At 40.1% G+C, this 27,157-nt stretch overlaps 2 protein-coding genes across 2 annotated transcripts; one reads left to right on the forward strand and one right to left on the reverse strand.

Annotated features, from left to right (window-relative positions):
• Positions 1-233: 233 nt before the first annotated feature.
• LOC103711334 (outer envelope pore protein 24A, chloroplastic-like) lies at positions 234-11,871 on the reverse strand. The gene is made up of 2 exons (XM_039119617.1): positions 11,512-11,871; positions 234-345 (listed from the first exon to the last, which is right to left on the reverse strand). The coding sequence occupies exons 1-2, from the start codon at positions 11,848-11,850 to the stop codon at positions 265-267; spliced, it is 420 nt and encodes a 139-aa protein (XP_038975545.1). The 5' UTR covers positions 11,851-11,871; the 3' UTR covers positions 234-264.
• Positions 11,872-19,713: 7,842 nt separating this feature from the next.
• Positions 19,714-27,149, forward strand: LOC120106633. The gene is made up of 3 exons (XM_039119618.1): positions 19,714-19,842; positions 25,213-26,020; positions 26,230-27,149. Exons 2-3 carry the CDS (start codon positions 25,297-25,299, stop codon positions 27,132-27,134), a joined length of 1,629 nt encoding a protein of 542 aa, XP_038975546.1. The 5' UTR covers positions 19,714-19,842; positions 25,213-25,296; the 3' UTR covers positions 27,135-27,149.
• Positions 27,150-27,157: the final 8 nt, after the last annotated feature.

A 27,157-nucleotide genomic window follows, 5' to 3' on the forward strand; every position in this document is an offset into this window, starting at 1 on the left:
CACAAAGTTGGGTCATTAATTAACATGAAAATAATAGGTATTGTTAAATGCAGACATGAGAAATTAATCCATATTTCAAAATCTCAATCACAAAGGGATTTGCTTGAACAAGATATCAGTTTCATGCCAGAACATTAATTGTCAGTATTTGACAGAAAACAAATCGATTATTTGATAGAAATTTAAACCAATGGGAAACCAAAAATTATAAAATTACAATAATCTCTATCCTCGTATCAAAGAATTTTTTTAAAATTCTATAAATCATATCTCATAATTCCATGTACTCTCAGCTGTAAGTTTTGGAACAATATTTTTCTCCGCCACATTGATAGATGCAGAAACCTGGGAAAAGAAACACAAACCCATCATTCAATATAATAGGCATCATTATGCACTAGGAAAGATGATAACTATGATAACTATGCTTAAGACTATAAAATAAAGTAAAGAGCTAGCGTTACCAAAAAAATAAAGTAAACTAAAGAGTAGAGAGGACACCTCCAGATGATATATCTGAGTTGTAGGGTGGAGTTCATAATTAATTGAGCAATTAAGGCGTGTGTTTTACTACTAAAGACGTATGGTGGATGTGTAGCAAATGGAGTTTGCAGCAATCTGAGAGTAAGGAGCAACTACTTATATAAAGGATTAATAAATGAAAAGTTGTTAATGGTGACCTAGGGTGTCTGTTTTAAAGATTTAATTGTAATACAATCACATCACATCAAATCTAGTTTGTGCAATATAGCCACGCTTGGAAAAGCACAAAATGGAAAAATCGTTAGAGACTGGCATGCAAGAAAAGTTTGCATCCAAAAAAATATTCAGAGAAACATATTTGCCATTACTTTTGTGACTTAGCTGATGGTGGTTATTCACCACCTTTAAGCTTCGGTCTCATTTGGAGAGAAAAGTACCAAGCAGCTGAGCACAAACAGTTGTTGGTATGATCATCTTATTTTTAGAACTCATTTTTTGGTGGATAAATATTATGTAAAAATTGATTAAATTTTTTATTGACCAATTTATCCATATTATTATATTTTTCTAGGTGGATAAGTTATTTTTGTAGGGGTAATATTTACCCATAAAATGGAAGGAAAGAATTACCCATCTGGATGGGTAAGTCATTTTCCCATCACCGAATTAAATATTTTTTTAATATATTTCTAAAATACCCTTAACCCTGATATTATATTATATTATACCATATTATTATATAAAAACATATAACATAATATAATAAATATAATATATAATATTATGTAATATATTATAATATATATGATTGGAATATATTATATTATATTATATGAATAATATATTATAATATAATATATAATATCATATAATATATTATGTGATATATAATATATTATTATTATATAATCATGTAATAATATATATAAATTATTGTGTATTTATTATTATAAATATATAATATATATAGATTAAGGGCATTATGAAAAATATAGATAGATCTTAGCAACTTACCTCCGTACCTGCATTATGAATTATTTTTATATAAATGTTGTTTAGAAAATATTTACTCATAAAAATATATATTTTTAGATTAATTATTTCCCCCCAAAGAACAAGCTTTGAGGATAAGCAGATAGTGCATATGGCACTTTATTAAAGATATGCTCAAGAAAGTAAAGGAACACCTTGTCTATTTTAAAGCAAAAGCAAGCATCCTTCCATGTGCCTGATTAAGATGAGGCAGCTGATCCTATTTCGCCCCTCCACCCTACCCTCCATTCTAACAAGCTTTTCCACTTGCTTTACACTTCCATGTAGGTTTTTTTCCCACTTCATATCTTTTCATATCATTTAAGAAAAGTTTGAGGACCACTCTTGGTTCTTTCCCAGGGTTGTTTAGAACACATGGTTAAACATGATCTTACCTGGCCCTACGAAGTATTTTCAGCGCCAAGAAATTTTTTTTCTGATTGAAAACTGCCAAGAAATCTTGGAACGAGGATCATGGAAGGATGAAGAAATTATTCATTGGAAAATCATCTAGAATAAGAGAGAAATAGAAAATAAGAATTTATTTATTTATTTATCTTGAAGGTTTTTATTATTGGTCTAAATATTAGATGAACTAGGTCCATTGGACCAGTCCAATAGTCACTTGCCACATTACATCCTTATATAAACAATTCAAGATCAAATGAGGGGTGTCTGTTATCCACTGCACATACTCCGAGATTTGGATTGGTCCCTGGTCCACAGATCTACTCGAGGCCAAGGGCCTAAGAGGGTATATTTTTTAGTTGCACCAGGTTGACCACTAGTCTAACCACCAAGAAACACGTATAGAAGCACATATACCATGCTGTATTCTGACTTTTTCTATCCTTATGCATGTTGTTCTACGGTTGAACTAATCTACCAGCTCAGCGGTGGACCTCGTCCAACCAACAACCACTCCTTAAGAGGTCCAGTATGCCGCCTTTATGGCATCACCATCATTAAACCTCCTTTTTTTTTTTGGTCAAAACGGTATTTCATTCATATACCTCTAACGTGAATACAACCAGACATATCAAAGAAAAGTAAACAAAATAAGGCATGTGGAACGCCATCTAAACTAGACCAAAAGACCTCCCCAGTATGCCGGGCAACATAAGAGGCGACCCAATCTGCTGCACTGTTTGCCTCTCGGTAAACATGGGCAACCTGATAGGAGATCAGCTCCCGCACCAAACTCCGGGTGTCCCGTATCAGAGGGTGGCCATCACCATACATGTCCACACCTCGTATCCAGTCAATCACCGTAGAACAGTCACCCTCGAAAACGAGTCTCTCGGCCCCCAGTACTCGCCTTGCAAACCAAACACCCTCCCAAGCAGCCTGCAGCTCTGCTCCCACTGCCGAACCGCCGAGAGTGCTCCGTCCCCCAGCAGCATTAAAGGTGCCCCGGTGGTCCCTGATCACGAAACCCACGCCCCCAGAGGCGCCATCCTCCGCCATGCCACCATCAAAGTTCACCTTAAGATAACCAGGGGATGGGGGTACCCAAGAGAAGTAACTGAACTTGGACACTGAAGCAGCAGAGCAGGTACCCCAGATATCCCTGGTTCTCCCAAGTGGTGCCGACGTGGTCATCGTAGATATCTCCGCTGCCTGCCTCAGAGCTCTCTCCATCACAGCTCGTGGGGTCGACCGCCCACCCTCGAATAGACGGTCATTCCTGGCTAGCCATATGTGATAGGCTAGGTAAGCCACAATAGAACCTGTCTCAGCAACACTCGGCCTCCGAATAGACTCGCTCAGAAATCGGAGCATATCCTCCACCGACTCCCATGTAGGTGGGAGTAGCGCCGAGGCCAATCTCCAACACTGCACAGCTGTAGGACATCGCAGAAGTACATGGCCGACCGTCTCCTCAGCATCCAGACATACCTCGCATAGTGGACCCATCCTCATCCCCCGCCAGGCCAACACACTCCTGGTCGAAAGGCAGCCCCAGGCTACCTTCTAAAGAAAAAGCGCCACCCGGGGATGCACCCTCATCCTCCATATTCATCCACCATCAATCCGTCTCTCCGGCTCCCTCCTAGTCCACGCATGAATATCCCTGGCACGTACCCGCGATCGGCCTGTCGGTAACCAGACCAGTTTACCAGGCTCCGCCCGGGACGGAATCGGTAATGCCAGAATCCTCTCCACCAACTCCCCTCCTCCGGTACTAGCAGATCACAAACTCGACGTCCCAACAACCTGCTCGTATCCACCATGGCCGGTAGCCTGCTAATCGGTAGCTCAGTCACCCAGCTATCCTCAAGGACATCCACCGACATACCATCCCCGATAGCCCACCGGATAGCCGGAAGCACTAACAAAGCCCTAGCACTGATCTCCCTCCAGATAGGGGAGTGGAGCCGCCCCACCCTAATACCAACCATCGATGCCCCGTACTTAGCCCTCATCAGTGAGGACCATAACTGACTAGCTGCAAGCCGTAAAGCCGATGCCTCTCGTCGCGCCACCAATGACGGCACTCCCAAGCCGCCATGTCTGACCGGCTGACAAACCACCTCCCAAGCCACTAGATGTGCTCTGCCTTTGTCACCACGCCTCCCCCAGATAAAGTTCCTAATAAGCCGCTCAACTGATCTCAGTGAAGCTACGGGAAGGACAGCATGGGATACAAGATATATCGGAATAGCACTAAGGACTGACCGTGCCAATGTGACTCTGCCCATCATGGATAGTGAATGCAACTGCCACCCCTCCAGCCTGTGTCTGATGCTATGCTCAAGAGAGATGGTATCTCCACTACGCATACGTCACCCAAGTATCGGCACACCCAGATATGTCAAAGTGCCCTCCTGCTCACCCACTCCCAGAGTCTCCATGATTCCGACCTTTATCTGAACCTTAGTCTTCGGATTGAAAAGAACAGACGATTTGTTCAAGTTTATCCGTTGTCAAGAAGCCGAGCAATAGGCATAGAGGATCCTCCGAATCACATGGGCATTCTGCCTGGTCACCCTAGCCAATAGTAAGCAGTCATCAGCAAATAGTAGGTGGGAAATCGGCACAGCCCCCTGCACTGGCCTATAAACCTCCAAAGTTTGTGTACCCACTGCTGCTCGAAGAGCTCTGGATAAAGCATCTGCATATATAATGAAGAGCAAGGGAGACAACGGACACCTCTAGCGAAGTTCAACAGATGTATCAAAGAAGTGAGAAGGTGTGCCATTTACCAGAATGGAGAAAGAGGGCCCCATCACACAGCCCATGACCCACCTGATCCACAACTCATGGAAGCCAAAACTCTGTAAGGAATGTCGAAGAAACTCCCAGCACATCCTATCGTATGCCCTCTCCATATCAAGCTTGACCCCCATGAGGCAACGCCGCACAGGAGCCTTCACCAGATCAAACATGAACTCCTGGGCAATTAGGACATTATCTGATATGTTCCTCCCCCCTATGAAAGCACCCTGCTCTGGACAGATAATTCTGGGTAAGATCCCTCTCAGTCTAATTGCCAAGATCTTTGCCGTAATCTTATATAAGGTGGATGACAAAGTCCCAAGTGTTGCTTTTAAAGTCGTAAGAAGTCTCTATCACCGTATGTCGAAGCGCCTTATGCGCATGCATGTACCGCACCTTCCACTCCTTCGTCCCCAACACGTGGTTCACTGTCATCCACCGTCTCCCGATTTTGCCCCCGCATGCGCATGTATGTGAGATCTACGTGGATTTGCTGAAGGTCAAGTATTTAAAAAAAAGGTGGGAGGGCAAAATTGCTTGCTAATGTATGGGCAAAATTGCTTGCCACTATCATGATAACCTAAGATCTTGCGTGCGGCAACACTTTTATTTTTTTATCCTATATTTTTTAAAAATAAATCATAAAACTTGAGAACATGCAGGGCTGAAAATAGATCAATCATAAAATAGATACAGGCATATCCATATATGCATCTATTTTTTTAAGTAAACATTAGTATAAAAATAGATATTAAATAGATACTAGAATTAGTATTCATTTTTTTTTCTAAATAAATTTGTATATAGATTGGATACTAAGTGTTGGGGGGAAAAATGGATCACCCCACAAATACAATTAAAGCATCCAAATCCGACAGCAAGCCCGAGCTCATGCAGACCGAGCTCATGCAGGCTGCCGAGCTTAGAAGGCTGCCGAGCTAGATCTGACCACGGTTCGGTTCTAACCGAAAAACTGGACCGGAACCAAAATGGAAAGAACCGGACCGAAACCGGAACCGTGTCTCACGGTTCTTAACCGAACCGAAATCTTGAGGAATACAGTTCAGTTAAGGTTCCAGGTTTGATGGAACCGGAACCGGAACCGAAATCGGAACCGGCGGTTCGGTTTCGGTTCGAACCGAAAAAACGACTATTTTACCCCTCCTAACAACTAAAAAACGGCTAGTTTGAGGGGCATTTTGGAAAACGAAAATTATCCCCAACACTATGTTACCTCTCCAAATCAATTTTTTCACCACACCACTCAATCTTCCAATCTCTCTCTCTCAATTTTTCACTTCTCAATTATTCAATCTATTCCAATTCTCTACACATTCCATAACCTTCCCATACTTTCATTTTTTCCAATCCAATTATCAAAAATGTCTTCCTTCCGCTCAAATAAAGGCAAGGAAATATATGTTCCAAACTCAAATTCTTGGGATCCAAATTACCGACCCCCTCTCTATTGATGAGTAAATAATAAAATAAGGTACAAATTATCATTTTGTATTAATTACACAATCTATTTGCATTTAAAATTTTTTTCCAAATTAATTACATAATCTATTTGTTTTCAAAATTTTATAATCGGAACCGTCTATAACGCGAATCGGAACCATCTAGAACCGGAATCGGAACCGTCTAGAACCGGAACCGGAACCGACGGTTCTAGAACTGGAACCGAACTGACTATTTTCAGTTTCGGTTAAGGTTCTAGATTTTTGTGGAACCGGAACCGGCGGTTCCGGAACAGTGGTCAGGTCTATGCCGAGCTCAGAATGCCGAGCTCAAAAGGTCGAGACCAGAAGACCGAGCTCAGAAGGCCGAGACCAGAAGACCGAGCTTAGAAGGCCGAGATCGAGAGACCGAGCTTAGAATGCTGCCGAGCTTAGAAGGCCGGGCACAGAAGGGTGCCGAGCTCCATAAAAGGCTGCCGAGCTCAGAAGGCCGAGCACAGAAAGCTGTCGAGCTCAGAAGACTACCGAGCTCAGAAGACCGAGCACAAAAGGCCAACCTTAAAAGGCCGAGCCGACCTCAAAAGGCTGACCTCGTCGTCCACATGCTGCGGCCATGCCCTGCGGCTGCCTCACCGTACCATGCTTTGCTTGCCGGCCACGACATATCAATCAGGAACCATACACTGCTATGATTGTCAACGCCTCACCATTCCCAAGAATGGACTGCACTGCATGCCACAAGCAAGCTCTGGCTGTGCGCCATCTCCTTCCATGATGGAAACGGGCCATCCACGACAATTCATTAATTCACACGATCATGCCCAATCATGACGGTAACCCATTAATTCGTCCAGTCACATCACAGGTAACCTTGGCACTCCTCCTATAAAAAAGAGAACTTCTTCCTCTCAAAGGAGGACTTCAGATTTCTATTGACAGTCTATCTCCTTCTCCAAACTTAAGACCCCTCTGACTTAAGCATCAGAGGGCCGGCACCGAAAACCCCGGCCACCGGCTTCTTGCAGGTCCCCGAAGGACGCTGCCTGCCGATACACCACTAGCCAGAGCTCCTCCTCCTCAGCCAGTGGTCACCTCCGGGTCCAATTTCCAGCAACAGTTGGCGCTAGAGGAAGGGACCGAGTTGTGACCATAAAGCAAAGGAGTAAAGGAGCCTCTAACGCCTCCCGGCATCGCGCACCAAGTCCTGGACACTCAGTCCAGAACTCACCACCAAGGCCTCCGGCAGATCCAGTCCCCCAAGTCCAACCAGAGCAGTTCAACCTGCTTGTTCAACAAGTACAAGCACTCACTGCGGCCATTCAAGGCCTACAGCAAGTAGAAGACCAACCTCTACTCCCTTCTCATGAGCATGAGTCCTCAGGACGCCGCTCGCGACGTCATTTTTCTGTAGAGCGTCGCCACCACCGAAGCTCCCACCAAGCTTGACCTCCAAGCCGGGAGGGCTTGTCGTGCATCCATTATCCTGAGAGCTCACGCCGAAGCCTGACGCCTCAAACACAGGAGCACCCATCTGAGGCAGGATCTGCCCCATGCCGAGCTGCAACAGGAGTCCCACCCGAGCTCGGCAGAAAAGTCAAGGACTTGGAGCGGCAGATACAGATGCTTCGAGATCGAGGCCCGAAGCGAGACGCCGACCTTGATTTTACAACAAAGTCTCCATTTCCTCAATGGATCATGGATGAGTCAATCCTCCAGAGTTTCAAGATGCCATAGATTGAGCCATATGATAGCTCATCCGATCCTCTGGATCATTTGGAGAGCTACAAGGCCCTTATGACACTCCAAGGAGCCACAAACGCTCTACTCTACAAAGCCTTCCCAACGACTCTCCGCAAGACAGCTCGTTTTTGGTTCTCCGGACTAAAGCCTAGCTCGATTCTCTCCTTTGAACAGCTGGGCAGGCAGCTCGCCACCAATTTTGCTACTAGCCGGCGTCAGCGCCGGACCTCAGACTTCTTCTTCGCCATCAAGCAGAAATAGGGAGAATCCTTAAAAGACTACATCAATCGTTTTACCTCGGCCACATGGGAGGTTCGCGATCTTGACCAGTCAATCGCCATGTCGGCATTGAAGACTGGAGCTCGGTCCTACAAATTTCTCTTTCCCATCGAGAAGAGCTTCCCCACCGACTATCTTGAAATGTTGGCCCGAGCTCGCAAGTAGGCCAAGACTGAGGAAGCCATGGCCTCTCGGCGGGAGGCAGCCGAACAACCTGCCATGATGCAGAAGAAGCACTAGGAGGATCACTCTCAACCAAGCAGCAGATTCCCCTAGCATGAGAAAGAGCCTCCTTGGCCCAAGAGCCTAGCTTGCCCGGGGTCTCCTCTCCAAAAATTTCAGACATACGCTCCCCTCACATCTACCTGAGCAGAGATCCTCATGGAGATTGAGGGTCAGGGCTACCTCCGACCTCCATTGAGAATGCGACCGACAGAGTTGCGGAAACACTCAAAAAAGTACGGTCGCTTCCACCGAGATCGCGACCATGATATGGAGGATTGCTACGAGCTCCGTGATGAGATCGAGGCACTTGTCCGCCGAGGTTGGTTGAGTTGTTTTGTCCGTGATTATGCCTACAAGAGAGAGCCCAAGGAACAACACCCTGTGCCGCATGAGGAGCAGAATGACAACTGACCTCTCGCGGGCATCATCAATACCATCAGAGGGCGGGCGAGTAGAGGCACCTGAAGCTTCGAGCTCGGAAGAAGGATCTTCCTCAAAGCATCCGTGCACTGCGAAAGTCACATCTCCTTTTCCGATGAAGACCAAAAGGGTGTTGAGCCCTCTTTATGACGATGCTGTAGCTATTTCCCTCATCATTGCAAGGCTTTAAAAAGGATTTTAGTACATAATGAAAGCTCGACTGACGCCTTATTTTGGAATGCCTTCCAAAGGATGAGCGCTCCTCTGGCTAGATTCACAGGAGATTCCATCCCAAGAAAGTACTATGAAGTTAAACCTTCTCATGGCCCAGGTCAGCTCGGCCTACAACGCCACTCTTGGCCAACCAAGGCAACAACGAGATCGGGTCCAGCCTGGCAAAAGAAAATGCTCTTGGGTAGCCATGGATCCTGCATGATCATGGCTCCTCGACCTCGAGGGGCAGCAACGCGGCCCAGAGCTCAACGCGTGCCGCCTAACGGCCTCCAACGGCTCCTAGCCGGTGCTGAGCCAAGTCCTGAGGGACCTCGAAGCTTGGGAGCTGTCAATATGTCTCCAAAAAGTATCTCCATCTCCAACATCCCCCCCCCCCCCCCCCCCCCCCCCGTCTATGTTCTCGGGCTGATGTTTACCTCGGAGCTGGATTCTTCCATACTCGAGCTCATCCATGTGCTTGAGCTCTTTCGTACTCGAGCTCATCTAAGTGCTCGAGCTCTTCCATACTCGAGCTCATCTAAGTTTTCGACGACATTGCGATGCCACTTCGACGACATTTTGACGACATTCGACGCCACTTCGATGCCACTTCGATGACATTTCGACGCCACTTCGATGACATTTCGACGCCACTTCGATGCCACTTCGACGACATTTCGACGCCACTTTGACGACATTCGACACCACTTCGACGCCATTTCGATGCCACTTCGACGACATTCGACGCCACTTCGACGACATTTCGACGCTATTCGATGCCTCCTACAACGACACGCCCCGATCTGAGTGGGGGCACCCTGCTGAGTCGACCACAAGCCAAAGAAGGCCGCTGAAGTCGACCTCGGAGCAAAGTCACTTAGCTCGGGTTGGACAGCTCGGCTTAAGGCCGTTAGCTCCAACCGCACGAGAGGTACACCCTACTTAGCACATACATCTCCATAGATATTTGGCTATATTACAGGATGATCGATGACTGGACTACTTCCTTCGCTCGAGCCAAAAAGCAGCTCGAACTCGGAAGTCGGGGGTAGTGTTGGGGGGAAAAATGGATCACCCCATAAATACAATTAAAACACCCAAATCCGACAGTAAGCCCGAGCTCATGCAGACCAAGCTCAGAAGGCCGAGACCAGAAGACTGAGCTCAGGAGGCCGAGCTCAGAAGGCCGAGACCGGGAGACCGAGCTCAGAATGCTGCCGAGCTCAGAAGGCCGAGCACAGAAGGGTGCCGAGCTCCACAGAAGGCTGCCGAGCTCAGGAGGCCGAGCATAGAAGGCTGCCGAGCTCAGAAGGCTGCCGAGCTCAGAAAGCCGACCTTAAAAAGCTGAGCTGACCTCAGAAGGCCAACCTCGTCGTCCACATGCTGCTGCCATGCCCTGCGGCAGCCTCACCGCACCATGCTTTGCTTGCCGGCCACGTCACGACATATCAACCACGGACCATACCCTGCTACGATTGTCAACGCCTCACCATTCCCAAGAATGGACTGCACTGCGCGCCACAAGCAAGCTCTGGCTGTGCGCCATCTCCTCCCATGATGGGAACGGGCCATCCACGGCAACTCATTAATTCACACGATCACGTCCAATCATGACGGTAACCCATTAATTTGCCTAGTCACATCACAGATAACCCTGACACTCCTCATATAAAAAGGAAAATTTCTTCCTCTCAAAAGAGGACTTCAGATTTCTATTGACAGTTTATCTCCTTTTTCAAACTTAAGCCCCTTCTGACTAAAGCATCGGAGGGCCGGCGCCGAAACCCCGGCCACCGGCTTCTTGCAGGTCCCCGGAGGACGCTGCCCGCCGATACACCACCAGCCAGAGCTCCTCCTCCTCAGTCAGTGGTCGCCCCCGGGTCCAATTTCCAGCAACACTAAGCATATATATAATTATTTTGAATGGATATAGATATAAGTTAGATATTAGTTATATCTTTATTTTTTTTATCATAATTATTATTCAAAATAATCAAAATATTAGCAAAATTTAACGATGAAAACTTTTAGTTATATAATCACAAAAGATGGGGATGGAACTCACTATGCATAGTTATTAAACCCATATGGAGACCGACTTGGTCAAATCTCTAAGTTATTAGTACGTGCATGCTAGAATATAAAAAATAAAAAACTATTTAATTAAAAAATAAAATATAAAATTTTCAGCAAATACCATTGTTGCTCTTTATTGTAGCATAAATAATTATAATCATGAATTATCTATTTTTCAAGTGCTGGCATGAAAATTATATACAAGTATAAAAATATGTTGAAATTTTTTAATATTTTAAAAATTAATAATATATTTATGAAAATATCATAAGGAATAAGATAAATTTTATTAATTTGTCATTTTTATTAAAAAGAAAAAAATATATGCTTATATAAAATAAAATATTTTTATTTATTTATTTACCTTGAAGGTACCGGTAATTGGAGAGTTCCGGGCCCACTCGAGGCCTAGGGCTTGGGAGGAGGTCCCGTATGTCGCCTTAACGGCATCACCCCCTTCTAACCTCCTCGTCACGGCGAAGTACCAGGCGTTGCCTTTAAAGTCGTAGGAAGTCTCCGCCACCGTCCGCCGGAGTGCCCCGTGCGCGTACGTGTACCCCACCTTCCACTCCTTGGTCCCCAGCGCGTGGCTCACCGCCATCCTGTTCCTCGCGTCGAATGCCACCGCCCCGTCCACCACCGTCCGATTCTCTCCCCGGGCGTGCGTGTACGTGAGATCCACCGCCCTCCCCAGCACCTTCATCGAGTCCCTGAACTGGAACCTTGCGTCCTAGCATAAAGGGCAATGATTGACGGACGGCGTCGAAACAAGGACGGGAAAACGGTAAGGATAACGGTGAGGGGGGACTGGGTTACTTTTTGGGGTGTGTAGCCGATGGAGAAGGAGCCGGGCTTCTCGAGGGAGAAGGAGAAGGCGTAGGGCAAGTTGGGGCCACGGGCGACGGTGACGTCAGTGACGGTGGTCTGGAGCTTGACATCGCTGGCCTTGACGTCGACGGAGAGGGAGGCAGTGGCGGAGCTCTTGATGTTTTCGTACTTGCCTTTGAGAGTCGCCTTCATTGTTCCCGCTCCTGACTTTGCCGCCCCTCGCCTCTCTCTTCTCGAAAGAAATGCGACGGTGGAGAAGGCGAAGAGAGAGGAGGCCACAAGCGGCGTGTGCCAGGTTGATCATCTAGCGGGAGTTTTGCGGAAAGAGCCGGCAAAGAATTCTAAGAGAATCTGATTTTCTTTATCTTTTTTTCGTTTATTTTTTTATTTTCAACCTTTTTTTTTAGCTTTTCTTTTTTTTATTATTAAAAAACAACTTTAAGCTCCATGTGGCAAGGGATTAAAGGCATGTGGGGTCCATGTTTCGGTTTGAGTGGGTCGGCTACTAAACTTGCAAAGTAATTTATTATTCATGTCATGCCTGGTTGTCCATATTGTCTCGTGGGCACCAAGGGGCCTACTAAACCAATGTGAAACAAGCTTGGCCAAGATTTTTGGCTCAATATGTTGATCCAGGCTCAAATTTTAGACTACATTTGAAATCAAGCTAGGCTTGAGCTTCGTTTTTTTTATTATCTATTTTTTCACTCAATTTATTAGCCCGATATGGCACAGTCGGTATTGATGCAGTACCTTAGCCAAGGCCCATGTATTCCTCAGCCAATTACCATCTCTTATACATTAGATTCGTAATCTGAACGATAATATGGTAGGCAATCTCTTGTACTTTTTTTAACAATTTACATATTTTTCTGATGTTTGTTATTATTATCATCTTGTTCTTCTTTACATGAGATAGGTCTCAAGTTCGAATTTGGATAGTGAGTCATGGTTTTCTATTATATTCTAGAAAATCAATCCTCATCAAAATTGGGCTAAATGAATTTGACTAAGTTTAGGCAAATAAAAGTATTATTTAGCTTTTTTTCCTTATATTTTTGGTTTGTAGGCAAATAAAAGTATTAAAATGCATAGAATGGCGCAAAAAAAAAATAAAAGAAGATTTTGCAAGAAAATTATACTCTATTTTCATTTTACAAATTCAATATCATTATGATTTTTTGAGTATTCCATACATTTTTGATGTAGGGACAAAATTGTCCCCAGACCTTCCAAATCAGTTATGTAATTATTCCGTCAATTTGGTATATTTAAATCCTATCATTCACAAATTATATAAATCCTACTCCAAATTTGTATAAAAAGTGTTAGATATTTATACTAGTTTTTGGACATGGCAAGTTATGAAAATCTTTCTCCAAATGCATAAGAATGATATTGAAGATTTGATAAATTTAATAAATCATAAATATTTGTAATTAAGCAAGCAATACTACTTCTTATAACATTACATATAAATAAATATAGTATAAATCTATCATGTGAAGGCACTTATTCATTTGTTGAAGACTACCTGTCACCTAAAATAGACCAAACATAATTTTGTTTACATAAGTTTTAAATACATATTTCACTTTTAATTAATAATTAATTATGCAAATTTATCTACAAGATTATGAGTTTCATAAACACTTGCAAATATGCCCAGTTTATTGATAATTCTACCAATAAAAATTTGGTAAATTCTCTTAAGTTCAAAATATAGTGTGAAATCTCATATTATTTTCTCATTATTTTTGATATGTTATGAGAATTGTATTTCATAAATTTGTATATGTTCTATTAGAAATTTATGAATGAAGTAATAATAATTTGTATTTCATGTTAATTTAATCTATTATATTTATCATTTTAAAATTTGTGATCTTACTTTTCAAAAAAAAAATGCAAGTCTTACAAAAAAATCTATGCAGATTTAACATTATACCAATTGCACTCTATTGTCGCTCAAAATTCGACCTAACAGGTGAACGTGCCAATTTGCTTGGTTGAGCTAGAGGAGCATAGCATGGTGCTAGAGCTGTTCTGTAACCACAGAAAATGATCAGAGGGTCGCCGAAATGTGTTCGACGGGAGACCTACCAATGCTTAAGTCAGGCAAAGTTTTAAGAGGAAACAAAAGAGTTGGAAGAGTGATAGAAGTATTGGAGTATAGTATTCAGATTTTTCTCCAAACTTGGAGGGTCCCTGTGCCTACACTACATGAAAATTAGGCATTGTTGATGCTTTTTAATGTGTATACCGATGTGAAAAAGCATCGGTAGTTTTATTTCCAATGCTTTCTAAAGTGTCGCAAAAGCGTTGGCTATGCCACTGTCGAAAACTAACTTTATAACGTTTTTTTGAAGGTGTCGATAATTAGAAGAGTTATAAGCATCGCTAATCGTCGATGCTTTTTAAAAGCTTTGATGATGAAGCATGTTATATCAGTGACGTTTATTTGTGTCTCTAATTAACGACGCTAATAAGCATCACTAACATATATTTTAACGACGCTTTAAAGCATAGTAAGAGTTATTTTTTAAAAAAATATTTAAATTTTTTTAAAAATTCTATATACATTTATATATACTAAACACATACACAACAAAAGTCATATAATAACACATGTCATAATCAAACAGATCATTCAAAATATTCATATTGTCAAATATGATTACATTTACAATATGTTTCAAAAAAATATAATATATATATATATATAACTCCTAAATATGAAGTCTAAGAGCTATCAGGGTCGATGGCATCATTATCATCATCTTTACGAGTAGAGGAAATATTAGAAACCTACAAGAAAAGAATAGAAACTTTAGAAGTTAAGAATATGAAAATCATTAAGTTGAGCCCTCGAGGATTATATCTCTGTTTGATGTCTCTGCCTCATCTCCTCCATCTCTGTTTGATTGCTCTGTCTCATCTCCTCCATCGCTGCCTTTAGACTACAAACCTTTGTTGTGCTACTACTTTGTCTGATATCTTGAGTATATCTGCTCACTGTAGACAACTGAGTGGGGGTAACTCTAACACCATATTAGCTTCCGTTCATATTAGCATTCTCAAAATCAAATTTAATGAAATTCTGAACTCCATCCAAATATTTTTTGCTGGATCTCGACTTATTTATTCAACTTTTGTCCATTCTATTAGAATACTGATTGAATTACAACTTACCTAAAAAGATAAACAAAAAAATAATATTATATTCTATAAAAATTCATAAGAAAAAAAACTTAGCAACCGACATACACTATATAAACTTTGATTGCAGTAAGTATATAAACATATATACTTTTTTTCTGTATTGAAATACACAAGCTCACAGCAAACCTAGCCTTCCTTTACCAAATTCTACATCTAAATCCGCAATCACATTTTTTTTCAAGTCCAAGCCTTGGATCCCCCAAACTTCAGAGATCCCTCTTCCAAATATAAGACACAAAGGATACAATTAAGAAAGAATAGTGATATGTTTAACTCAAATGGCTGACAATCCACTCTTCAATAATGCCTACAATTTTAAGGACACGCAGGCTAGATTTTAAAAGAAGGCGAAAACAAAATAGAAGGAAATGAGGGTTCTTCCCCCAACCCATGTTTTTCCTCAACCCATTGATGACAAACAACTAAGGGTTCCCCATAGCATCCAAAATGAATAATAGCAGCTAATGCGATAGAACAATAGTAAATAGCCAGAAAGACAAAAAGGTGCAAGTGGACTAACCTGCTGTAGGATCGAGAATGAGGTGACGGAGGAGGGGCTGGCAGAGAGACTGGCGACAGAAGAGGAGGTCGAGCGAGAGGCGAAGGAGGAGTAGGTTGGGGGCCGAGACATGCTAGCGATGAAGGAGGAGGCTGGGTGAGAGGAAGGAGGAGGAGGCCAAGCGAGAGGCGATGGAGGAGGAGGCTGGGGGCTGGAAGAGGCTGGTGACGGTGGAGGAGGCCAGGCAAGAAAAAGGAGGAGGAGGTCGGGCAAGAGGAAGGAGGAGGAGGCCAAGAGAGGGAAAAAAGTTCCGACGATGCTTTAAAGCATCATCGATTTTACAATGTTTAAAAAAGCGTTGGAAAAAAAGTTTTAACGTGTCGACGCAAAGAAGCTTCGTCAGAAACCAATAACAAGACGACACATCTGTCTAGCAAAGTTGAGCCTGCCTAATCTTTTTCCAATGCTTCTTTCTAGCGTCGGCAATATTTCGTCTGCTTTCCTGATTATTCCTATAGTGCTAGTATCTTAGAAAAGAGGATATGAATCTATATGATTAGGATTGTATGATTTGCGGATGCGTAGTTGAGCTCTTTCCATATTCATTAATCGGGACAGTTAAAAAATTTCTTTTTAGGTACACCACGATCGGGCAGTTTTTTTATTTGCTGGTTGGTCATGATATTCCTTTTCGGGTGCATTAAGATTGCACTGAGCTCCAACCAATCATGTTGATTATTAGAAGATTTGATTGGGCATTGATTTTGCTGGATATGCAACATCATCTAGTTGGTGGGTTGAGCTGTCAAACGAGATTCTGGAGATGGTGAATCCAAGCTATATTACTTGTCCCACACTTTCGAGCCCGAGTTGTGCTTACTCGACTCAAGTAAAGAAAGTAGTCAAATTATTTGTCGGATAAGCCAACCAAGTTGAATTCAAGCTGCCTGATCAACCCTCAGCATTTTTGGAAACTGCATTTAATGATAGGTATGATTTCTATAGAGTGGGTTCCATTTTTGAAGCATCGTGCATACAGATGAGATTTTTGCCACTGCCATCATTCCTTCTCGCAGTTTTGAAAAGGATCGATCCATAGGATCCCACAACCCCAAATGTCGAGCTTACATTTTTATATAAAAAATAAATAAAATATGAAATATCATACTATTCATCAAATGATTATTTAATCACCTGAATACATAATGAATAAGGAAAATAAACTACTTATACTAAATGGTATTGCATGTTATAGCCTAGTGGTTGAGTATTTGTCTTTTAAAGAAAAGATCAATGGTTTCAATCAGTAATGCAATTTTGAGAGAATTTTTTTATAGGATACTCGTATTTGGATATGAAAATCTTTAAGATCTAAATTTGGATCTAAGTCCAGCAAGATTTATAAGAAATTTGAATTCGAATCCGTATCCAATCGAATATTAGCATTTTTATTTTTATTTGAATCCAATCCAAAATAAATACAAAAATGGATGTCGTCGAATTTTATCAGACCCGATTTGAGTGCTAAAAATGTTTGGTGCCATTATTTTTTTAATTTCTATTTTTAAACTTCATTTTTCATTATTTCTAGAAAGAAAGTAAAAAAAATTTAGTTTCATTATTTTCAAAAATATGAAACGAATGTCTTTTGTCACCACCATTGATACCACCTTCACTATCACTGCCATTACTCTCATACCACTATTGTCTTCTCCAGCATCGCTACTACTATCACCTTGACCATCTCTACTACCACCATTACGGCTATCATCGTTGCCATTATTTCTACCATCATTATTACCGCCATTGTTGTAATTATCTCTAACGTCGCTGCTACAAATGCTGTCATCAATACTGTCACAATTGCTATTGCCACTCCTCCACCTTTGCCATCATTATTGCTTGCCACACCACTGCCGCCATCATCACATTATTGGTGCCCCCACTGCCAATATTACCGCAACTATCACTATCATTATAGCCTCTATTGTCTCTGTCACTATGATCACTCCTTTAGCCACCATAATTATATTTATATTTTAAAAATAATTAACTATACTAATCATGTTTATATTCTTAAAATGTTAGATATAAGATATAAATAATTTTTTATTTCTAAAAATAATAAAAATGAAAGGCATACAAAATGACACCTAACTCTGCTTTTTTTTTTCCTCATGAAAGTATTGGATCCACTAGACTTGGCATATGTAAACCTGCACAAATTCTGAGAATACGATCTACACAAATTTGTGAAGGATAGAATTTAGAAATATATTTGACATGATGGCTAATTTGCACAATTGGTCATTAATAAACATATAGAAAAATAACTAATACTACAACTTGTTATAATATAATAACAAGTAGTGTATAAAAATAACATGCTAATAAACTATGTAATTTGTTGAAATTTTCTATTATATTAAATACAATCTAAAATCAATTATTTACAATTTTGTACAAATTTTACTCAAAACTTGTGTGCAACTCAGACTGATATGGGTTCTGCTGGTGGGCTAGTATTGAAAGGTCAAACAGGATTTTACCCCATTATAAGAATATCCTATGAAATCTTCAAAAAAAAAAGAAGATGATATTGAATCTGCAAAGTAAGGTGGTGTATTTTTTTGCAAATCTTTTTCCAACAAAAATTTTGATTAAGATTTTTCCAGCAAGGATTCTCTAATTTATGGAAGTGATTTTTGTGCTCATATTTTCAAGACTTTTTAGAAAATTCATCTTGCAGAAGGGGAAGCTATAAGTCAGGTTTTATAACTTCTCCGAAAAGCATTTCTAAACTTTTTCTTCTTTTACAAAAATAGCTCTTTTTAGGTAATGTTATCAAATACTTATTTTTCTAGAAAATAATTTTTTTACTTTAAAAATTATGAAAAAATATTCTTTAGCCTACACCAAGTACACCTTTGGTCCATTTTGGGTTTGACCCGTGTTTTCACCTGAAAATCGTAAACTGGACATGGATGTAGAATCAAACTCCAGCCACGTTGGAAAGTGAAATAAATCTCGCAAAGATGGATTTTAATTTTTACATGACAAAGCGTTAAACAAGCCCAATTCTGTCCACCAAAATGCAATTTAGAAAGACTAGCCTTAGCCCCACTTGGTTGTAAAGCAAACAAGCAATCTACGCATTCTTTGATTCAAATTAAAGCCAAATCTAGTCACATCTTTGTATCTTTGGATCATACAGGTGCAGGCTCAATCTAAAGATGCTACCTGACTCACTCATTAGTTATGTAGATTAAGATAATTTGGGCTGGACTTGGGCTCAAAAATCTGAACTTGACTTCAAGAAGGACTAAATTAAAGTTGACATCTAATCCAAGTCGAACGCCACCTGGCTTAACCCGACTAGCCTCGATCCTAACTTGACTTAATATCTCAACAAATAAATAGTTCATATTTATGTTTTATATAGATTGCTTATATGTCTATTTAATTATATTTTTAATCTTACTAAATTATGTATAAAATGCATCATTCAAGTTCATGAATAAGTTAAGGTATTAATCCAACAAAAATATTCTAAATCTTTTCTCCAAATTAAACTTCTATTCTACTAAATTAAATCCAATTAACATAAACTGACCTACCTCAATTTGACTAACTTAACTTGACTTGGCTAACACAATATAACTCAAATTTAGCTTAAAATAGGATTGGGTTGGCCTGGAGAAATGCCTAGTGGTTTCAGGCTGGGTTGAGTTAGCGCTGTGGGATTTGGAGTTGGGGTTGGGCTAGCATCCGTCTCCGACTTGACTCAACCCGTCCAAGTTGCAGCTCAATTGGATTGTGTTCTCATCTGACTCATTTGCAGGTGAAAACCCATCTTAATTGTTGCTCTTATCCACCGTCCGTTTGAACCATCACCATATCCCCTGTCCCCTCTGATTTCATTCAAAGCTCACTGATCCGACGGCTATGATGGGCCCCAGCAATAAAATAACGTCCGAAAATCCTAGGATGAGGTTGCTATTTCCCGCCAAGGCTTTCGCGCTCGTTTATTTAATTATTTGTCCCTTCCCGTCATTTACCCCCAGTTCTCTCTCTGTAGTCTTCAGCTAGGGTTTCTGCTCGCAAGCCGCCTTCGCAATCTTCTATTTGGTTGATACTTCTATTGAGGTCAGTTTCCGGCAGATCGATGGCATTTGGATCTCGTTTTCAGTTCAATCGATTCGCTTCTGCAAATTAGGGCATCTGTTTCTGATCCTTTTTGGTTGGGTTTAGGTTCGTGCGGATCATTGTCAGATGATCTACCTAGATCTACGATTCAATCCAAGCCAGGGTTTTTGTAGCTAAAGCACCTAGAGTTAATTTTTTCTTTTATTGCTCTGATTTCTTTTCTCCTCGTGAATCAATTTGTCTCGTACTATGTGAGATACGTTGCTGGATTTCTTTTGTTTAAGCTCACCTTTATTTTTTCGATTTCTTCTGATCTTGTATCAACAATGGTTGTTTTTTTTGCCTTATGCTACAAGTGATCATGTTTCATTTATGCATGTGACTATTGTTAATTTGTCATGTTGTTCATTTTGAGGGATGTCCCAAGATGAACCTGATATCATGATCATCATGCTGTAAGCTTTTGTAGATCCAGTAAGTTCTATATTTGAATCTGTTTGAGAAACAATTTCAATGATTCAAGAGCAATGTCAAAATCAGTCCAAGATTTGTGCGTCCTTGCAAGTGTCATCACAAACGTTGAATAGTATTGAAGGAAAATTTAAAGCTTCCAACTTATGCTTTTTTTTTTTTTCTTTTTCTTTCTGGTTCTAAGGTTCATTGTAATATTGGGTTTATGGTTGAGGAATTTATAGTTCCTCCCAACTCATGGCATGTTACTTGTGATCCCCTAATGTGAAGATATTATGATTTAGAATTTTCTCTCTGGTTTTTGTTACACTGTTTCTAACTTTCGTATCATAAATTCTTTGAATAAAAGATGGATGCGTGGCCTAGACTAGGTATCTCTTTCTTCAGATGTTCGACAAGATAATCATTCCTCTTTCACCTTGAAACATGAAACTAGTGTAACTGTAATGCCAGAAGCCTCTAAAAAGGTGGAAGTCTTCCTTGCCATAGCAAGTTCATGGATGTTTGGCTTTGCATCTTGGTAGTACAATGTTAGGATTTATATAGGCTTCGTGTGGTTCGAAATTATGGCACTATTTTTTTGGAACAAAGAATGTATTACAAAGAAGAGCTTGGCCAGATTGTCAAGGCAAGACCCTGCTAGACTTGTGTTGTTAGCACATGTACCTCAGGCTTGCATATTCACCTTGTGGTTTGGCATCCGTAACACATGATTCGATGTTGACTGGCATGATGGTGTGAGTGTGCCCTGCATATTTTCTTGTGAATTTGGCCAATTCCTATCCAGAAAAAAATTACCTGTTGGTGATTAATATTATGATGACATGCATTTCTTAGTATGTGATTGTCAAGTTGGTGTTTAGGCAAAAGGGTGTCTAGGAGGATCAGCTATTTAAATTGGGAAGCTGTTGTCAGGCATCAATTCTTCCTGTTTTTTAGATATTAATAAAACCTTTCTTGCATCAACATAAATTAAAGGAATTTAAATTTCTTATAGGTTTTCCTAATCTATTTTCATCTTCCTCTTGTTTACATGCTATAATTTTTCCTTGTGAGAATAGGAAGACCTGACCTTTCTTCATGCTAACAAATAAAGGCATTTAGATTTCTTATAAGTGCTTTCAAGCAACTTTCTTCTTCCTATTATCTTCATTCTTCTGAGCTTTCCTAGCGAGAAACTATTAAGGTGGTTGGCTTGCGAGCATAGCAAACTAATTTAGCTACAGCAAGACTTGGAGAGCAAATCCACTAATCTGAACCTGGAACTCACTGACATGACCGGCTCTGCTAATTGAATAGATAGAATATCATTTTTTTGTTCGACTGCTACTGTCCCAACATTCCTCTTGTATCATTACTTTTTCGGCACCACACATATAGTTGAAAATTGAAACTATATGGTAATGCAAACTTTTTTATAGTTGAAACTTGAAACTTTATAGTAGTGCAAACATTTTATATCATAATTTCAAACAAGACCTATCTGTTGTATCTAGCATGTATGAGAAGTTGACAAGAATCTTATTAGCAAGTCAGGTCCTATAAAATATGGTTATAAATTAGTAAATGAATATATGCAGTGACTAGTTCTGGGTTTAGGTTTATTAAGGGATGCAGATTACATATGGAAGGATATGCACAACTTGGATACCAAGAGTGATGATGACTTGATCAAGGAAAAGATCTCTTGCTTTTGCTTTGTACATTGATTCTTGTGTCTTGTGAACTTTCAAGACACTAGCATAAATATATGTCCATGAAACTTTTCAGTAGAATATGACAAGAGCACATTTAGTGAATATACATTACAATCATTTGAAACAACCTTGGATGCCATTACAATCTTGAAAGTGATTTTTTACTAACTAATTTATTCTGACATTTATGAAATGAAATGACTGAAGGGAGTGCAAAGATGGAATATTTATTCCAGCATAACAAAGTCGAAGGTGTTTTTATATGTGCAAATTAGAACTTCTGGCTGTGCATATATGTAACACTTAAGTAGCTTCTTAAATGAGTCCTACTGGTATCACGAGGATAACGAAATTAACAATGAAACAACTGCCAGTATATGCAGCTGACTCCAAATATACTGCTGAAATGAAGTCATGTCGTAATTGTTGAATCAAATGTCTTGCTCTTCAATAGAAAGTTCTCTATTACTTGGAAACTTGGTGCAGATTTCTCACATATTGTCAATCCTAAATTTGAAATTTCTGGATTAGTGAAGAATCATTTTGTTAACCACAGGTTGGTTACCTTATCCATATTACTTGAAGTAGGTTATACTTTGCTCAGGCTAGCATATTATAATGCAAAGCAGTATTTGGAAGGCCTAGGACCACGGTGCTCTTTTCCTTATCTATGCCTGAAAATGTAGTTCTTAGGTCCTCTGTAGTTTTCTTTATGGATAGTGATGATTTTATGTATTAGCGTTTTAACCTGTTGCTATAACTCTGGGCTTACTTCAGCCCACAACCTAGAACCTATGATCCAACCCTAGCACTGCTCCCTCTTGGGGAGAAAGACCTTTCAACCTCTTTGTATGTCCATGAACATACCAAAATTTTATATTCTGTAAATCAACTAATCTGCCTCTGACTAATTGATGCCAGTATATTAGAGGTATTATAAAATAACTGCCATTATTGAAGTGCTTAAATCTGCTGGGCCATTAATTTCTTGTGCAGAGGGTAGAATGAATAGGTAATGAGGTAGGTTTAGTAGGTATTGTTCTAGTGCTTTTAAGAGACTGATGAATGCATAAAAAAGCTGTCACAGGACTTCATGTCATAGGCTTTTCAGGTGTCACAGGGCTAACCAGTTTAACCGATGTGATGAACAATTCTTTTGGCTTTTTGAGGCACCGATTCAAATCAATATCAAAAGTGTTATAATGACCTTTCTGTCATGGAATGGGGATTTTCGGTGGTTTAAACAATTGGCTATGATGCCAAATGACTCAAGCCGGTTAATCCTTTCTTACCAGCAAGCCGGTTAATCCTTTTTTACCAGCAAGCTAGTTCTCTATTGTCAAATCATTGTCTTGATGACTAAATGGCATATATAATAAGATAAAAATAGTTATGAAGCTATATCTGTTTGGTTTCTCACAATATATTATGCCATTTATGCTACAATTTGGTGTATCTTCTGATAAAAGGATTAGAAGTAAAGAATTATGGACTCATTAAGGTGGATGGATGACACTGATTCTAATTGAGGATCCAAGATGTTAGGTTCTTTAGGTGGTAATAAATTGCTTGAATATGTGGTAGAACTGATTATGGAAATGTGTCTTCTAAGCACAATTTTATGATGAAATTGCCCCTGAACAGCAGTACCAAAGAATTTTTTGTGATGAACAAGCTCAAGGCCAATAAGTTGAGCAATCATGAAAGCTTAGGGATCACTAAATTACCTCGACAAGCCTCCCCATGATAAGCAACCACTAGCCTCATAACATGCATTTAGGTTGCTAAGTCTGACAGAGGTTCTATGTCCAGAGATGCTTGCCTGTACCAATGTAGTCCAAACTCCTAGCCTTCAATACAGCACTCTTGAACGAAATGATATATGATGATTTTGAATAATAAATTTAGAAAATCTGTATTCGTGTGGGAGATTGTTGAAACCTCTATATTCCGTCTCTATTTTGGTTGCATGTGGCTAGCCAAATCCTTTTCATTTTCAACACATTATGCAAAATATTTGAGTTTCACACAGACTGTAATTGTTTGGAAGGAATATCGTCTACACCAAAAGACTTAGTCCTGCATTCCCTATTTGTTCTTCACGATTTATATTTCTTTTGTTCCTTTTGCTTAATCCATGTCTATTTCCTTTTATTCTGTTACAGTTGCATGAGGCATTCTCAATCAGTTGAAATTTTTTTAGGCTATTGCAGAGGCTGGAACTCTTAATGATAGCTTAAACTTTTCTTTGATCAGCACACTATCTTTTGTCTTTGTAGAACGTTTTGAGTTTTTCTGTACTGTTTTTGAAAAGTTGGAGCAGCTTTCATTGCCCTCTTCTTCTCATTTTATTGGAATTTCTTGGTGGTAGTAGCTAACCACTGTCAAGTTTGAGTCTGTCTTCCTTGGACTGCACTCTTAAGAGTAGATAGGGCGGTTGTGTCATGGGAGAACGGTGTTGTCTTCTTTTTGCACCAATTACAGGGTGAATCTATCTGCAGTCTGTATTGTTAGATGCCTTAGAATTCAAAACAGATATATTTAATCCTCTCTCTCTCTCTCTCATAATTATGTTGCTGTCATAAGTTGCATGCTATATTGACAATGCTTGACACATCATCAAAATATCAATACCACTAGGAATGAAGTATCGTATTTGCATCCAATGGAGAAGTAGTGAACCACAAAGTGTATGCAGCAGCAGATGAATAGGAAAAAAATGTTATTTTTGTTTTTATTCGTACTCTATTAGGTTTGGCATGCAGGTTAGTTTTTCAATCCTTGTTTCCTGATTTTTGGCATATGCTGTCTGGAGTTCAATTCATGCTTTCCAAAATGAGAAAGGGGAGATAACCTGGGAATGGATGCACTGCTTTCTGTCATTTAGCAGATTTAGGCAGGTTTTATTGAAATTTTGTTGCATCTCAGCAATCTGAGTTTGAAAATCTACTCTTGATTATTTTAGTTATACCAAATCTTCTAACTATGATGTCTCAGCATTTCTTCTGCGAATTTATGATGCCTTTGTATTGTACTGGTTGTTATGCATAATCTGTCATGACTTTTGATGTTTTGACTGATCTTAGCAAATAGGTGAACCCAAAAACCTTATCTGATTTTGGAGTGGATGGTAAACTCATATTAAATATGCAGTTCATGAGCACCATTAATAACCTGTCGCTCTGTTTTCCATATGCTGCAGGACTGATCTTCAAAATGAGAAGCATCTCGTGAAAAGGAAGGGGAATATAAACTCAGTCTTTCTAAGCTGGTCTATTCAGGCTCCATGGGGGGCTCAAAGCTGAAAGATCATAATGTTACCCCCCCTAGGAGACAATCATTAAGGCTCAGGGGAATCAGTGCTATTTATGAAACAGGTCTCAATATTGTTAACTTAAATTCAAAACATCAGCGGCAAAATAGTGGAGACTATTCTACTGTTGCCAATCAAATAAAAGTTGAGATGCTTGAGTCTGAAGAAGATAGCCATACTTCTTCCAAATCAAATGAACGTGTTAATAATCCTGCTGACAGCAGATATCCTGGGAACCATAGTTATGAAGAAACTAATACTGGTGGTGGAGACCAAAGCCTTAATGCTTTGACTTTGAAGGACTTGCGAGCAAGCTGCAGAGCTAAGAAGCGGAAGGTCATGAAATCTGGTGCTTCTGCAGCAGTTGATCTTAAAAGCTGCTCATATTTTGATCCATCTCAAAACTGGAAGGATGATTATGTGAAACCGAAAGAAGAGGAGCTTGACCTTGAGGAACCCCTTATAACCTTGAAGTTGAAGGTCGCAAAAGGATCTACTGAAGATAGAAAGCAAAAGAAGCGTACACATCTATTTCCAGTCTCTTTGGTCCCTATGGAAGCGGTGACTGCAAAGACCTGTTCTCTATCTTCTAATGACATGCAAAGTTCAATGCCTGTCACAGAAATGAAGGCATCAATAACAAATAGGCCTTCGAAAGACAGTGCTTCAGATCTACATGACATAAAAAGTGAGGCAGGTAAGATTTAAGAAACAATTCTTGTGATTACCAGTATGATTATGGTTCTGATTGTCCTGTTCTGGACTTTATTGCTAAATTTGATGTTATATACAATCAGTGTCTTGACTGCCTGATAGGGCTGAGGAAGGTAGCTGGGACTTGAATTACTTCTGTATTTCTCTTTTGTTTTTTTGGATATTCTTATGATGTTGCTGTTTCTCTTGCAGAGACTGTTGAAGAAAAGTTTAGAGGGAGTGTCAAGAAAAATTTTGTCGAAGCAAACAATTCTCTCCTGTCATTAACAACTTATGCTGGTGGTCCAGAATTGGTTTATGATGTCAAAACTGAGATCGTGAAAACTTGTTCCTTGGATGGACAAAATGCAGTAAATATAGATACTAATTCTACTTTGGACATCATTAATACTTGTAATTTTCTAGACAATTCATCAGCTGAGCTGCTTCCGAAGGTTGGTGAGAAATTAAATAATAGTTTCCCATCATCAGCACCTGATTTAGGGAGGACTCTACATGTTGATAGACCTGAATTGGCTGATACTCTCAAAAATGAGATCTTGGAAAATGCATCTCCACAGCATGAGAACACAATTTATATTGCTGCTTCTTCTACCGTGGATTTCATTGCAAAATTCAATTATTTTGAAGAGTCATCTGCTGAAATATTTGGAGGAGTTGAAGATGTCTTGGAGAATCAAGGATCAAATCCTACCGGTAGAACATCTACATCTTGTTGCCTTAACGAGGTGTCTACTGAACATATGGAACCTGATGAGTACTTTCTTCCACAAATTGGTGCAAAACATGCTGCTGAAATCGGGAAGATAAACCTTTCAGAAATGTCCAATCAGAAACTTTGTCCTTCCTCAGTTTCTGTACACAAGGCAGTTCCCTCTGATCCCTGTAGCTCTGCCTCAGTCTCTGCGACTGTATATCCTGTCTCTGATATCTGTGTTAGCACAGAAAACCACTGCATTTTGCTGGAAGAGGTTACATGTATGAGTATATCGAACCAAATGCAATGTCCAGCTAGCAGTAATAGCTACAGAACCATGGATTTTAAACTTGCAGAAGCTTGTGCTTCTGTCTTGGGACATGAGGATGCTCAAATTTAACTCACGATTTACCTGTACAAGAA

The sequence above is a fragment of the Phoenix dactylifera genome, unplaced genomic scaffold (genome assembly GCF_009389715.1).
Source record: "Phoenix dactylifera cultivar Barhee BC4 unplaced genomic scaffold, palm_55x_up_171113_PBpolish2nd_filt_p 000586F, whole genome shotgun sequence".
Classification (NCBI taxonomy): Eukaryota; Viridiplantae; Streptophyta; class Magnoliopsida; order Arecales; family Arecaceae; genus Phoenix; species Phoenix dactylifera.

Coding starts and splice junctions, on each gene's coding strand:
- LOC103711334 (XM_039119617.1), bottom strand. CDS start 11,850: ATGAAGGTGCTGGGGAGGGCGGTGGATCTCACGTACACGCACGCCCGG. Junction 346..11,511: donor CAATTACCGGTACCTTCAAG/GTAAATAAATAA, acceptor TTCTTTTCCCAG/GTTTCTGCATCTATCAATGT.
- LOC120106633 (XM_039119618.1), top strand. CDS start 25,297: ATGGGGGGCTCAAAGCTGAAAGATCATAATGTTACCCCCCCTAGGAGA. Junction 26,021..26,229: donor TGACATAAAAAGTGAGGCAG/GTAAGATTTAAG, acceptor TTTCTCTTGCAG/AGACTGTTGAAGAAAAGTTT.